Genomic DNA, 15690 nt, shown 5'->3' with positions numbered 1-15690 from the left:
GACCAGCAGTTGCCCATGCTGCAAGTCTCCCCTCTCCATGCCACCAATGTTGTCCAAGGGAAGGGTATTAGGACCCATACAGCTTGGCACCGGTGTCGTCGCAGAGCAATGTGTGATTAAGTGCCTTGCTCAAGGACACAACACGTTGCCTCAGCCAAGGCTCAAACTAGCGACCTTCAAATCACTAGACAAACACGTTAACCACTTGGCCACGCGCCAACACTTTCTGAAACTTTATTATAGAGCTGGGGTTTCAAACATTTCTTATGCCATGGATCTGTATTATTAACTAAGCATTCTGTGGACCCCACGTTGGGAACCTCTCAGTTATACAGCAATAATTCATGAGCAGAAGACCGGGGGTGGGGGGGGGTCTCATTGAAACCAACAGAGTGAACGTGGAGAGGATGCTTCTTGTAGTGAGGAAGTCTGGGACCAGAGTGCAGAGCCTCAGTACAGAAAGATGTCTCTTTAGAACAGAGAAGAGAAAGAATTGTGCCAGCTAGAGGGTAGGGAATCTGTGGAATTCATTGCCACAGAGGGTGGTGGAAGCCAAGTCACTGGGTATATTTAAAGAGGAGGTGGATAAATCCTTGATTAGTAAGGAAATCAAAGGTTATGGGGAGCAAGCAGGAGAATGGGGTTGAGAGGGAATAAAAATCAACCATGATCAAGAGGCCTACTTCTGCACCCTATCTAGGGTCTTATATGTAAAAAAAAAGCTACAGCAAAATAAGAGACAGAATGGGATTGGTGGAGCTGGTGAGAGCCACCCTTGAGTTGATGGCTGAATGAACTCCTTCCACGCCGTGAGGAAACATTTCAAAAGAGAAAGTAAAGACAGTTGAGAAATCCAGGGGTGGTGGGAAGAGGTGAAGCTCAGAATTGTCAGTCACGATCACAATCTGGTGTTTATCTAGGGACACCGGGTAGAGCATGGGCCTGTAGTTGCATGAGGTCGCAACACTCACTCTCGAAACAATCACCATCCATGAAGGATAAGCTCAGAGAGAACACGAGGAGGATTGGGTCAGAAATTTTAAAATGAAATAAAGAAAATGTGTGAAAGGAACAGAAACAAGCAGAAGTACAAATGGAAAGATTAAATGAATGTGTGAATAGATAAAATAAACAAGGAGTGAATGGAACCAAATGATTCTAAAACAAACCTTCCAGCGGTTTCCACATTCATTACACAGAACGAATGTTGTCATCGGTTCATCGGCACTTCGGGTTTGAACCTATAGAGAATTGAAATGAAAATTTTCATTAAATTAGCCCATGCATAACCGCATTGCAATCTCAAACTACACTGGACTACACATTTTTTTGAAGGTGTCGCTTCCTCAGAATTTTTTTGTGGTTATGATAGACGACTTGAAGCTGAACCCAAATACAATTTCAGACTACTTGCCATCCTGTAGGAATTTGGAGAAACAAGAAATTCATTTTTATTGACTATAATGCATTTAGTTGCATAACAGTGTTGATGCTTTGCAATAGTTCAACTAAGCTAAAAATGTTTTGTTTATGATGTTCACTTCCACTCAGTGTCTGAGGCTTCTCATTTAAGTGTTCAACAATAATCAGCCAGTCAGCCAGCACTGATGGATTCTAGTTGTCCCGATACTGTTTCTCCATGACCGCAATGTCCTGGTGAAACCTTTAACCTTGACAGTGCCAACATTTGCAGGGAGGAAGTCGAAATGGGAATGCAGAAAATGAATCTTTAGTGACATGTTGCACTTCATGGCCTCAGCTTACATTATGGGCAACACTTTAATTGAGTTGAGTTATGAATCAAAATCACTTAGGCAATTCTTTTTTTAAATAGTGTGTAATAGAGAAATTCCATGGTGATTTTCATGATCAGCAGTCCAAAATCCATAAGATACACCCAAAAGTATTTCATAAGTATTCAGCGTACTTCGTCAGAGATTCAGGGGAAGCATGAACAACAGAAATGCTCTCTGTTTATTAATAATAATAATTTATGGGATAACTGGGAAGGGAAATAATTAAAGGCCATCTACATTTCACTTCGAGGCCAAGCACTTCTGGAATGCAGATTCTATACTTATCAGCCTGTATCTGACTGTCCCTGTACATAAGCTTGTTTTATTATCACACATTGGATATTTGATGGTCTTTGCGTGTGGGGTTTTTCCTGGATTCCAGATCATGGTCTCTTTGAGGGCTTTGCTATTGCTTGTATGGTGGATGGTGGGGGGGGGGGGGGTTACTGACATTTTCTGCTGGAACAGAGGAGAGGGAGGGTTGACGCTTTGCTGCTACTTTGCATGACAGGAGGTAGGATTTGGGGTTTTAATGTTTCTATGTCATTCATTCTTTGGGTTTTTTTCCATCGGTTTCATGGATGTCTGTGAAGAGTAAGAATTTCAGGTTGTATACTGTATACATTCTCTGATATTAAATTGAACCACTGAGGTTGAACATCAGCAAGTAGCTTATTACTTCATGTGTTATTTGACTGCATTCTCAATTATATCTTCCTTCACTGTGCTGACAATTGAGAGTAGATTGATGGGGAGGAAACTGATTGAATTGCTTATTTGTGGAATGAGTCTATCTGAACAGTTTTGCCTTTCACTCATTAGATGTTGATGTAATAGCTACTCTGGAACCTTTTGGTTCATCTGTGAAGTGAACACAAGTCTTGGGCACTCTAGCTGATATTCTTCTATTGTATTTTTCTATTTTCCTGTAAATACCTGCAAGAAATTGTATCTCAAGGTAGTATGTGGTGTGTATACATACTTTGATAATAATTTTACTTTGACTTTCAATCTAATACGTTGCTAAAGCCAATTATCTTCTCCAAATCCAGAGCACTCGACTGCTTCTTGTGCCATGTGCCATGAATCAAAATGGCTGAACGGCAACTTCTGTGATTGCATGGGACCCAAGCAGGAGGTTGAGACTGATTACCCATTTGAGCTTCTGGGTGAATGTAGTTGAAAATACTTCCAATTTAACTCAAACCTTCCCTTATACATAGTACAATGAGGCCCTGCATACTGATTTTAATGCAAAAATGGCTGCATACCTGATTGTAGGTACAGTTTTTCTTCTTGCATCTACCACATTGGAAGAGACTAGAAACAGTACCGCCTGTTTTGGCCATCTGATGCTCCCTAATAGCTTCCATAGTTATCACATTCCGTAGCTCCTTCAACTCATCGCTGGCCATCTCCTGCAGAGATATGTGTTAATAGGAATGGCAGTCTACCTACTAGAATATTACAGCTCAATAAATTTCCCATATTGGAGAAAGTTACATTGGTTGAGGGCTTCACATCAGCTTTGTTCTGAACAAAATCAGCACATTTATTTGAAAACATGGGCTCAGTCAAAGTCAACAATATAATTGGAAGGTTGAATTAAACTCCAACTGTTCTCAGGAAAACTTCTGTGACAAAGCAAAGTTATCCACTTGCAATGAAAAAGTGCATCATGATGCCATTCGATCTGAAATCTAGCACATGCTCATAAACTTGTGAAACAAGACACTAGGCTTGCTGGGTTCTGGAGCAACAAACAAAATGCTGGTGGAACGCAATGGATCGAGAAGCACCCATGTGTGAGAGGAAGTGTCAATGTTTCAGAACTGAACTCTGCATCTTTGACTAATGAGTTTCTTTGTCTACTCTCTGCAGTGTGCCTCAGACCTTCAAAAGAAAAGGTCCACACGGAGAATTGGCCATAATCTGCTTTATGCTGTCCTTGGTACACTTTGCCCAAGCGTGCAGGCTGTTACTCGTAACCCAGCCCAACTGTTGCATTTACAAAATACCCCTTGGACAGTTCACTAGGTAATAATAAGACTCTGAGCTACAAGAGATGCTGGGTTGGCTGACCAAATCAATAGTGAAAAAGGTAGGTTTTCTTTGTGCATCTAAAGAGAAGGAACACTACACAGAGACACAGACCTACAGTATGGAAGGAAAACCAGATTTGAAGGTATAGTTGTCAATGGTGGGATAAGGAAAGTGCAGATTAGATTAGATTAGATACATGAGGTGCTTTAATTGAAAGACTACAGAACAATGTACAGGTAGGATAGATACAGACGCAGCGAGAGTCTGAAAGCAAGAAAAGATTAAGACCTAAAGTGTTGAAGTACCAAAAGCCAATGAGCTCATTGGGTCCATCTGTACATTTCATAGCCGGCCTCGTTTCATTTTCCAGTGGCATAAATAGAACTTTAAATGTGATGTATAAATCTGTATTCTTGCTGTTTGTATAACTGCATAGGGATTACTGTGACTGATGGCTGACATGAGCTTGGTGTTTCTAATCCGTATGATTCTACAAAAAGATCTGGTTACAGACACGTCTGATTATCTATGAGATGCTCCTTTGAAATCAATGGTTTTTGTCAAACACTACTGATCAAAGACTTTCTTTTCTACCATTCTCTACCAAATGAGACCAACCACATTATCCAACATCAGCAAATCTAACTAATAACTGGAGTTTGTTTTACATGCAGGAATAAAAGCAACAGAGGTGGCTGCTGGGTTGGTTAGGATTAGAGTTATCAGGGGACTGTATAACATTGGGAAGATGACAGATTGGGGCGGAGATGGCTTGGAGACTGGGGATTGACAGGTGAGTAATTGACTTTTCTGCCAGTGTTCTTGCCCGCCTTAATGTCAGCGACATAAGATTAGCTCAGGAGTGCCCTATTATAAAGATCAGCTTCATTTGTCACATGTACATCAAAACATCGAAACATACAGTGACATGCATCGTTTGTGTCAAATGCAATCAGTGAAGATTGTGCTGGGGGCAGCCTGCAAGTGTTACCATGCTTCCAGCACCAACAAAGCATGGCCACAGCTTACTAACCTAAACCGTCCATAGAGATCTGCATAGAAACCAGAGTACCCAGAGGAAACCCACGTGGTCACAGGAAGAATGTATAACCTCCTTACTGACAGTGGCTGGACTCGAACTCTGATTAATGACTGTTGGCACTGTTGAGTTGTTGCTCTAACTGCTACGTTATTGTGCCACCCCAGGGAACTGTAACTTGCCCCACCTAGAATAGAGATTTCTCCTATGAGAGCTTGGCTTAAGCTCTTCTAAAATGCTCCAAAAATAATAATGTTAGACATAGAATTAGTTCTTCTGCATACCTCTGTTGTGGGATTTACATCTTCTCTCAATAAAACAGGACACAACAGCTCTAATTCTTCTGTCTCCAGAATCAGAATCAGGTTTAATATCACTGGCATATGTCATGAAATCTGTCGTCTTTGCAGGGCAGTACATTGCAATACATAATAGAAAAAAATGTGAATTACAGTAAGTATATGCATTTAGTAGTTAAATTAGGTAAGTAGTGCAAAAATAGAAAGAAAAAAGTAGTGAGATAGTGTTCATGGGTTCCCGGTCCACTCAGAGATCAGATGGCAGAGGGGAAGAAGCTGTTCCCGAATCACTGAGTGTGTGTCCCAGGCTCCTGTACCTCCTCCCTGATGGTGGCAATGAGTTCAAGGCATGTCCTGGGTGATGAGGGTCCTCAATAATGGACACCGCCTTTTTCAGGCATCACTCCTTGAAGAAGATGCTCATAACATAGCACAAATCTTCACGCACTCATTCCTCTGAATGATCATCTCCCATGTAGTTCACCATAACAGACCATCACTGGAATTATGACAATGATGTCCACGGATAAATGAACTGACAGGGCTAAATGGTGCAAAGCTAGTAAAGATGTTGCTGGTGTGGAAACCCAAAGAACGAGACTAATGATTCGGACACGAGGGTTCAAATCCTATCACCGCAGCTGGGAAGTTTAAAGACCTGATATCAACAATATTGTTATAAATGAGTCAGGTTCTTGCAGAAATCCTCTGGTTTGCTGATGTCACTCTTTACCATGTCTGGTCTTTATGTGAATACAACCCCAGAACAATAGGGGTAATGTATAACTGTCCTACAAGATGGTATATGTCACAGATTTTACAGATGTACCATGGAGAGCATTCTATCTAGATGCATCACCATCTGGTATGGAGCTGGGGCAGTGCGGGGAGGGCTACTGCACAGGATCGGAATGAGCTGCAGAAAGTTGTAAACTCAGCCAGCTCCATCATGGCCACTAGCCTCTCCTTCATCCAGGACACCTTCAGGAGTGAGTCAGTCAGTCAGTCAGTGGGTGCTGTCCCAAATCCAGGTTTGGAGGCTATGCACCTCCATCTTCTTCGATCATGCGCTCTTTTTCTGGCCTCAGCATAACTCAACCCAGTCCATTGCCTCACGTTATCGTACCAAGTGGTTCACTGCCTTCCTCTTTCCCTCTTTCCTTCTATCGTCCCTTCCAATAACAATGTCTGCAGTCCACCACCTCTTAACAAGTGCCCGGCATATTCCAGCTTCCTTTTCTGCACATTCTTCAGCAACTCCTTTTCTCTCCTCACTCTCTTCAACACTTCCATATTACTGACCTTCATCACCCGTCTAATTTTCTGCATTCTCCTTAAACACATTTCAAATGCCTCCAGTCGTCGTTGCACTTCCTTGCATAAGGTCCAAGATTCAATTCCATACAACAGACTGCTCCAGACGTAGCATTTCCAAATTCTACAACGCAGCCCAAAGTCCAACCTCTTGTCCCACAGCACGTCACTCAGTCTCCAGAACGTTGATCTTGCAATCTCAATTCTTCGTCTAATTTCTGTATCACATTTCCCATCCTCTGTGACCATCTACCACAAGTACACAAACTTCTTGACTTGCTCTATGCCTACGCTGTTAATTTTGATAGAGCAAGTCAAGAGGTTTGTGTACTTGGGACAGATGGTGACAGAGGATGGGAAATGTGATACAGAAATTAGACGAAGAACTGAGATCGCAAGATCAACGTTCTGGAGCCTGAGTGATGTGCCTCAAAGGCGATGGCTCAAAAAGGCAGTATCCATTATTAAGGAGCCCCATCACCCAGGACATGCTCTCTTCTCATTGCCACCCTCAGAGAGGAGGTACAGGAGCCTGAAGACACAGTCACAGCTTTTTCCCCACCACCATCAGATTTCTGAATGGACAATGAACCCATGAACACTACCTCAGTACTTTTCCCTCTGTTTTGCACTAATTATTCAATTTAAGTTTATGTATACTGCATGGATATATATATATGTATGTGTGTGTGTGTGTGTGTATGTGTATATATATATATATATATATATATATATACCTATTGTAATTTAATAGCTTTTATTATTTGTATGACAAGGTACTGCTGCCACAGAACGACAAATGTCATGACATATGCCACTGATATTAAACCTGATTTTGATTCCAATTATGGCCAAACAAAAGCAGTCTGCTGTATCTCGGACTATGAATTGCCATGGAAAAGCTTTGTTATGAATAGTTGTGGGTAGGGCGTCAACGTGGTGTGGCTCGTTGGGCTGGAAGGACATGATCTGTGCTCAATCTCTAAATAAATAAAAATTAAAAAGAGCACAGTATGCCAATAAAAGATAAGAGGATAAAGGTGCCACCTTATCACCAAGCGTGCAAACATATTCTTCATGACATTCTTGCAAAATTAAATGCAACTCTCAAGATAGACTACTGTGGTCCACAAAGACAGCTCACCACTATCTCTTCTGGGTCAATCAGCCTTCAGTAGTAATCAATATTATGCAATTAAATAGAAGCAAATCAGTCACGAAACTTTAATGTATTTTTGATTAGAAAAAGCCTATATGTTGCATCTCAAATGTTAACACAAATCTTGCTGCAATCTCACCTCTGCAGTCATCCTTGCCAGGTGCAGGAGGTCTATCGCACCAGAGAGTACGTTCTTTCTCAAGTTAGGGTTCTTTGGGTCTTTCAGGTTACTTATTCTGCTTCGGACCCGGTTTTTGTACTTCATGTCAGTTTTCTGAAACTCCTGATAGATATGTGAAATGGTTAAGCAACATAGAGTGGAATTAGAGGCAAGAGGAAAGTGAAAAATCACTTTATAAAGAGATAGCTGATCTGCAGCTCTGGCAACTTGCTGGATCTGTTCCAGCTCAAAGGTGATTTAAATCATTTGAGAGACCTATAATTCCTTGGGACTTATTATCTGCAGCAGTCATTAACCACGATGGGGAGTTTATTTTAACAAGCCACACATCAATCTCTTGAATGGTAACCAAGAAGCTCATCTTTAACGTTATCACGTCCTTATTCAAACCAGAGATGAACTTTGTGGATGAAAGGGTTTACAAGGAGGAACTGAAGGAAGTTGAATTGAGTTCACAGGGCATTGACCAGTGCTATAAAGCTTCAGCATTCTGATGAAGAATGAGGGGAAGATGGTGGGTGGGCGGTGGAAATTGTGGTTAGGGAATGATACACGAGGAACAGCCCTTCAAATTACAGGCACAAACATTACTATCCATGGCAGCTTGAGATGTACCATCATCTGTACAAAATCAGCAAGGAAGTCACATCCAGTGTGGAGGGATCGCTAATAATGATCTCTCTCTCTCTCTCTCTTACACATACACACACACACACACACACACACACACACACACACACACACGTCACTGCTTTCTTGAAATCATTGCCTAAATTTCTTCAGCCTTTTTATAAAATATAAAATATAACTTTAATTACATGACATCCTTAATATGGTTCTTAAAAACCAAAGGCAGAGATGAGATTGATGGATGATGCATTGTGGATATTCAGGGTTTTCTGGGTGTAGTGCAGATTCACTGTCAATGCATTGTTACCCTGACCAGCATGGAAGATAGTGGAATGTGTTGGGTTATCTGGTCAATACTGCTCTTAGGAGCATTGTTGTACACAAACACATCACCTGGATATTTGTGGCACCATGGTAATGTAGCTGTTAGTGCGACACCATTACAGCTCGGAGCGTTGGGAGTTCAGAGGTCAATCCCGGTGTCCTCTAAAAGAAACCTCTGCATATCCTCCCTGTGAAATACATGAGTTTTCTCCAGGTTATCTGGTTTCCTCCCCCAGTCCAAAGACGTACCGGGTAGGTGAACTGGTCATTGTAAACTGTCCCGTGAATAGATTAGAGTTAAATACACGGGTTGTTGGGGGTTGCTGGGTGGTCTGGGTTGAAGGTGCAGAACGGCCTGATCCACACGCTATCTCTAAATAAATAAACAACAGGGAGTGTGACAGGGTAGATGTCAAGATATTTCCCCCAGAGCAGGGCTTCCCAGCCAGGGGTCTATGGACCCCTCGGTTAATGACAGGGGTCCATGGCACAAAAAGGGTTGGGAACCCCCTGATTCAGAGGAAGGATTATAAATCAGGGGACACAGTTACAAAATGAGGGTGTGGTCACTGGTCATACCGACGGGAGTTGGAATATCCCACAGAGGTAGTGAATTATGGAATTCTCTGCCCCAAAGTGTGGTTGGGATTTGATCACTGGGGGTACTTAAAGCTTTCTCCTCCTTTCCTACAGTCTTATGGCTACAGCTGTAACTACATTTTCACTGATCATGAGGCATGTCAAGGCATCCATATGGTGTGAAAAGCATAACACAAGAAAATGTTTTGATTTCTTTCAGAAATGGTATAATTGCTGATTAATACCAAAAAAGGATATAATCTTCAATTTCTGCACCCATTTTGTCACAGTTGGCACCATAGTCCTTGTAATCATCTATGGAAAAAGAAGGCAATAAATTCAAGTCAAGTTTACTGTCATTTAATTATATACAGGTAAACCGTCGAATGAGACAACATTACTCCGGACCAGAGTGCAAAGCACAGTGGTATGCATAACACACCTATAACACCTAATAACTTCAGAAAGTAAAGATTGTTCCTCAATTAGAAGCTGAAATATCCCTGTGACTGTACAACCCTTATGTTCCCACTGTAAGGACGGTACTGGGAATGCTGAATTGCTCAACAACACCTACTTTTCAACTGCTAAGTCCACCAATTACCACACCCATTATTGACCTAGGGACATCGGAATATTTTACAACAGACCAGAATTCAGATTTAAATTTATTTACATATCACATCTATATCAAACTATACAGTGAAATGCTTCATTTGCATTAGCAACCAACACAACCTGCGGATGTTCTGGGGGCAGCCTGCAAGTGTTGCCACATATTCTGGCACCAACAGAACATGCCCACAATGTTCACAAAACAACTAACAACAAAGGGAAAACAAGCCCCTTTTCTCCCTCCCACCCATAGAGACAGCCCTCTAACCCCAGCACGGGCTGCCTCTGGGCCTCCAGCGTACTCATGGACTCACAGACACTGGCCGTTATTGCATCACCAGCTGGTATGTGGGGGCCACTGCACAGGATCGAAATAAGCTGCAGAAAGTTGTAAACTCAGCCCGTCCCATCGGGGGCACCGGCCTCCCCAGCATCTGGGACATCTTCATGGAGCGATGCCTCAAAAAGGCATCATTAAAGACCCCCATCACCCAGGACATGTCCTCTTCTCACTGCTACCATCAGGAAGGAGGTACAGGAGCCTGAAGGCACACACTCAGTGATTCAGGAACAGCTTCTTCCCCTCCGCCATCCGAACTCCGAATGGACATTGAACCCATGGGACACCACCTCACTACTTACTTATTTCTCTTTTTGCTGCAATCAATTTAATTTTCAAATCTGTATATACTTCTTACTGTAATTTACAATAATAATGTTTTTATTATCATGTATTACAATTTTCTGCTGCTGCATAACAACAAATTTCACTACATAGGTCAATGATGTTAAACCCGATTCCGATTCTGACTTCCATTCTGAATCAGCAAAAGTTTATTTGATTCCGGCTTGACCAAACAAAATCAGAGGGGAAAAAAATCTGATATCTTCAATATATTGCATCATTACAACATGGATTAACACACTGGTTTTCTGCTGATGACAGAGGTTTGTTCCCCCACTAGTACTGGAAAATATAAACTTCAGTCTAGTTTAATCAAATTCCCTGTGCACCCATCCTCATTTCTCTGATGTTAAAAGCAATCTGCTAAGAGTGAGACAAGTATCAGCTAGAGATCTTGCTATATGGACTTACAGGGATCTCAATGCACCTATCAAACATTGAAAGGCCTTAATAGAGTGAATGTGGAGAGGACATTCCCTATGGTGGGGGTGTCTGGTAGGAATGAGAACAAGGCATGACTTGGATGATTGGTGTCTTTAATGATGCATGCCAACTTTTTTATGCATCGCTCCATGAAGAATGGAGATAAGGAGCAATTTCTTTAGCCAGAGGGTGGTGAGTCTATGGAATTCATTACCATAGGTGGCTGTGGAGGCAAAATCATTGGGTGTATCTAAGGCAGAGTTTGGTAAGTTCTTGATTGGTCAGGGCGTGAAAGGTTGTGAGCAGATGGCGGTAGAATGGGGTTGAGAGGGAAACGGATCAGTCATGATGAAATGGCGAGCAGACTTGATGGGCCGAATGGCCTAGTTCTGCTCATATGTCTAATGGTCTTAGGCTTTGCCCATTATCTAGGACATGCGCTCTTCTCATTGCTACCATCAGGAAGGAGGTACAAGAGCACGAAGGCACACACTTAATGTTTCAGGAACAGCTTCTTCCCATCTGCCATCACATTTCTGAATAGACATTAAACCATGAACACCACCTCACTACTTTTTTGCACTTATTTTATTTAATCATTTTATATACACACACACACACACACACACACACACATACACATACACATGTACTGTAACTTACAGTTTTTATTATGGATTGTGATGTATTGCTGCTGCATAACAACAAATTTCACGATATATGTCACTGGTACTAAATCTGATTCTGATACATTTCCTACATATAGTAGCCACACTTCAAAACTATTTCATTGGCTATCAGGTGCTTTGGGATGTCCCAAGGTTGTGAACGACACTTTATAAACACAAGTTCGTTGTTTTATTCATTAAACAAAACTATCTGATTATAACTCTTTGTTGAACATTTTGTTATCATACTGGAAAACTGAACAACAAACAATCTGCTGGAGTAACTCAGTGGGTCGAGTTCTGATCTAAGGCTTTCCCCAAAATGACAACAATGAAAACTTTAACAAAACGTCTGTAGATGTGCGGTGGAGAGTATATTGACTGGTAGCATCACAGCCCGGTATGGAAACACCAATGCCCTTTAATGAAAAAACCTATAGCCCAGTCCACCACGGGTAAAGACCTCCCCGCCACTGAGCACCTCTACACAGAGCGTTATCACAGGAAAGCAGCATCCATCATCAGGGACTCCCACCATTCAAACCATACTCTCTTCTAGTTGCTGCCATCAGGAAGAAGGTACAGGAGCCTCAGGACCCACACCACCAGCTTCAGGAACAGTTAACCATCAGGCTCTTGAACTAGAGGGGATAACTTCACTCGACTTCACTCACCCCATCACTGAACTGTTCCCACAACCAATGGACTCAATTTCAAGGACTCGTCACTTCATGTTCTTGATATTTACTATTCATTTTTTTTCTTTTTGTATTTCCACAGTTTGTTGTCTTTTGCACCTTGATTGTTTGTCCATCCTAATGTGTGTGATCTTTCATTGATTATATTGTGTTTCTAGGATATATGTAAATGCCCATAAGAAAATAAATCTCAGTGTTGTATATGGTGACATATATGTACTTTGATAATAAATTTACTTTGATCTTTGACATTTTGAATTCCTTTCCTCCCACAGAAACTGCTTGACCTGCTGAGTTCCTCCAGCAGTTCATTTGTTGATTGTAAGCACAATTTTCCTGGTTCAGTTTTCAATCTTGAGTAAAATGCTCTTTTCCATTTTCGGTCCCAACTCCCAACACACGGTCACCTATAGCTGCTCCTCAATTCACAACAAAGCCAGCCAACAAACCGGATCACCATACGACATGGAAACACAGCTTACCGTCAGTCTTCAGAGCTGCTATCAGCATCTCTATGCATTTGTCACGGATGGTCTCGCCAGTCGACAGGAAAGGAGGGAGAATAGTTGCTGAGGAGAAGGTAGGGCTGATGGGGGAAGAAGGCGATTCCATCTTTCCTTTACTGACACCACCACTGTTAAAACAGGTAGCACATTTCAGAGGAGGAAGCACTGACATTTCAACCTGTAGCAGGCAGGGAAATCAAAATGAACCCCAAAATCCTTCACTGTCAAGTGGGTATGTGAAGGGAAATAATGTGAAAGAAAGACAGAGGGGATGGACCAAAGGTTTTGTCTGTGGTGTACTCCTCCACAACTCTGAGTCGAAAGGCAAACCCAGCAACATCATAAGAATGTTTTTTAAACGGCCAAAAGGTTTGTAAAGTTTTTGTTTTTAAATCCTGCAACTAATGAAAGACGATTAGTTTGAAAAATGAGTTAACAAATTATTCATTTTGTTCACTTATTTAGAGATACAGCACAGTAACAGGGCCTTCTGGCCACTGCCCAATTACACCCATGTGACTAATTAACCCACTAACCCATACGTCTTTGGACTGTGGGAGGAAACCAGAGTACCCAGAGGAAACCCACATGGTCACAGGGAGAACGTACAAACTCCTTACAGACAGCAATGGGAAATGAACCCAGGACACTGGTGCTGTAAAACATTGGACTAACCACCGTGTTACTGTGTCGCCAAACTTTGGGGAAAAAATAAAAAACACACAGTATTGTCATCACTACAGGGGTCAATCAGATATCGAGCTGCAAATGTATTTTAACAACGTTAGCAAAATCATGCCATTTTTGCATTTAAAAGTACACTGTCAAATACTTTTACCAACAACACTCTGCCACTTTCATGAACAGCATCATACCTCTCCTCCTTATCTGTGGAGGTCTTTCTTGACGCTGGTGAGAGGGCTACTGGTGACATAGAACTTGAGGAATCTCTCCTGCAGAAGGAAGCATCAGATCACATTGAAGTCACAAATGGAGGCTGTATAGATCAATACTTAATGGTCAACATGGACAGGGCGCGGTGATGCGCTGAATCACCCTGTAACAGAATCTGCAACGTGACACCTGTGAGTGATACAGTGGTGTAACAGTTAGTGCAATTGCCAACTGCTTTACAGTGTTTGTGATCCCAGTCAGAGCTCAATTCCCAGCACTGTCTATACAGAGTCTGTATGTTCCCCCTCTGGTTGTCTTACGCTCTTGTTTCCTCCCACATTCCAAATATGTATGGTTAGGCATAGGGTTAGGATTAGTAAGTTGTGGGCATACAATGTTGGCACCACAAGCATGGTGTCCCTTGCAGACTGCCCAGCACAATCCACGCTGATTTGATTTGATGCAAACAACACTTTTCACTTTATGTTTTGATGTACAAATAAAGCCCATCTTTAAGATGTGTAAACATAAATAAGTTTACTACCCATCTGACAGATACGTCACTGACAAGGAGCTCACTCTTTCATGTACTGCTCCAAGATACCGTTAAGCAGTTGGAACTGAGCCCTGCGGGAAATCAGCAGAGACATGACGTTAGGAACCAGTGATTAATCATTTCTGATGTACTTGCAATAGGTAGGGCTTAGATGGTAAATGGAGGATTGTTGCAAATGATCAACAGTATAACTGGAGGGAAAAATAACACTCAGCAAATAAACAGCTTGAACACAGCACAGAAACATGCCCTTTTGCCCACAAAGTTGCTCCAAACTAACTAAACTAGTAACTAAACACCCAACGAAATTGATCCCATCTGTCTACCCAATGTCTCCGTAATTCCATTCTCTGCACATTCATAAGCTTATCTAACAGTCTCATAAACACCTCTATCATTATCTGCTTCTACCACTAACCTGACAACACATTCCAGCCATCCACCACTCTCTGTACAAAAAAACACACTCCATACTTCTTTTGAATTTATTTTCTCTCCACTTTAAATGCATGTTCCCTCGTAAATGATATTTCAACCCCGGGAATAAGATGCATCTAACTATTCTATGCCATTTAGAACCTTATAAACTTCTGTTAGCCTCCATCGCTGCAGAGAAAACAACCCAAGTTTGTCCAACTTCTTATAATGCATTCCCTAAACAGACAGCATCCTGAGAAACCTCTTCTGCACCCCCTCCAAAGCCTCCCCATCTTTGCTATAATGGGGTGGCCAGAACTGAATACAGTAACTCCAGATGCAGCCTAACTAGAGTTTTATAAAGCTTCAATATATTTTCCTGACTTTTGAATTCAACACCTCATCTAATAGAGGCCAGCATACTATAGGCTTTCTTTACCACATGAACAACTAGTGCAGTCACTTTCAGGGAGTTATGAACTTGGGCCCCAAGATGTCTCTGAACATCAACGCTATTAAGGGTCTGACTACTAAATGTGTGATTCATTTTTCATTTGAACTAGTGACAGGGCAGCCAAATTATCTGCAGCACAAGAAATGGTTAACAAAGGTCATCCCACCTGTATGGGTCCTGCTTTCTGTCAGTGGAACTCTTCCTGGATGAGGGAGTACCTTCCGTTGAAGACGTGGAACTGATTGAGTCTCTCCTAGAAACCAAAACCAGAATCAAAACTATTTTTTAGTTAGAGATACAGGTTGTTCTGGCCCACCAAGCCACGCTGCCCAGCAACCCCTGATTTAACTCTAGGCTGATCACAGGACAATTTACAAGGACTAATTAACATACCAACCAGTACATCTTTG

The 15690-nt window shown here is 41.8% G+C and overlaps 1 protein-coding gene across 5 annotated transcripts in view; it reads right to left on the bottom strand.

Annotated features, from left to right (window-relative positions):
* tcea3 (transcription elongation factor A (SII), 3) overlaps positions 1-15690 on the bottom strand; it is a 43867-nt gene that overhangs the window by 2974 nt on the left and 25203 nt on the right. For 4 of the 5 annotated variants that reach the window (XM_063033767.1, XM_063033764.1, XM_063033769.1 and 1 more), the window contains exons 5-11: positions 15447-15533; positions 13835-13912; positions 12936-13087; positions 9623-9679; positions 7790-7944; positions 3068-3214; positions 1170-1241 (exon numbers count right to left, since the gene is read on the bottom strand). In XM_063033767.1, the coding sequence (XP_062889837.1) occupies positions 1170-1241; positions 3068-3214; positions 7790-7944; positions 9623-9679; positions 12936-13087; positions 13835-13912; positions 15447-15533 (748 nt within the window). The remainder of the gene's footprint in view (positions 1-1169; positions 1242-3067; positions 3215-7789; positions 7945-9622; positions 9680-12935; positions 13088-13834; positions 13913-15446; positions 15534-15690) is intronic. The other variant, XM_063033766.1, reaches the window with a different exon arrangement.

This window comes from Mobula hypostoma, chromosome 26 (assembly GCF_963921235.1).
Source record: "Mobula hypostoma chromosome 26, sMobHyp1.1, whole genome shotgun sequence".
Lineage (NCBI taxonomy): Eukaryota > Metazoa > Chordata > Chondrichthyes > Myliobatiformes > Myliobatidae > Mobula > Mobula hypostoma.
The sequence above is the reverse complement of the archived record's forward strand: the minus strand, read 5'-3'. Positions and strand labels throughout refer to the sequence as shown.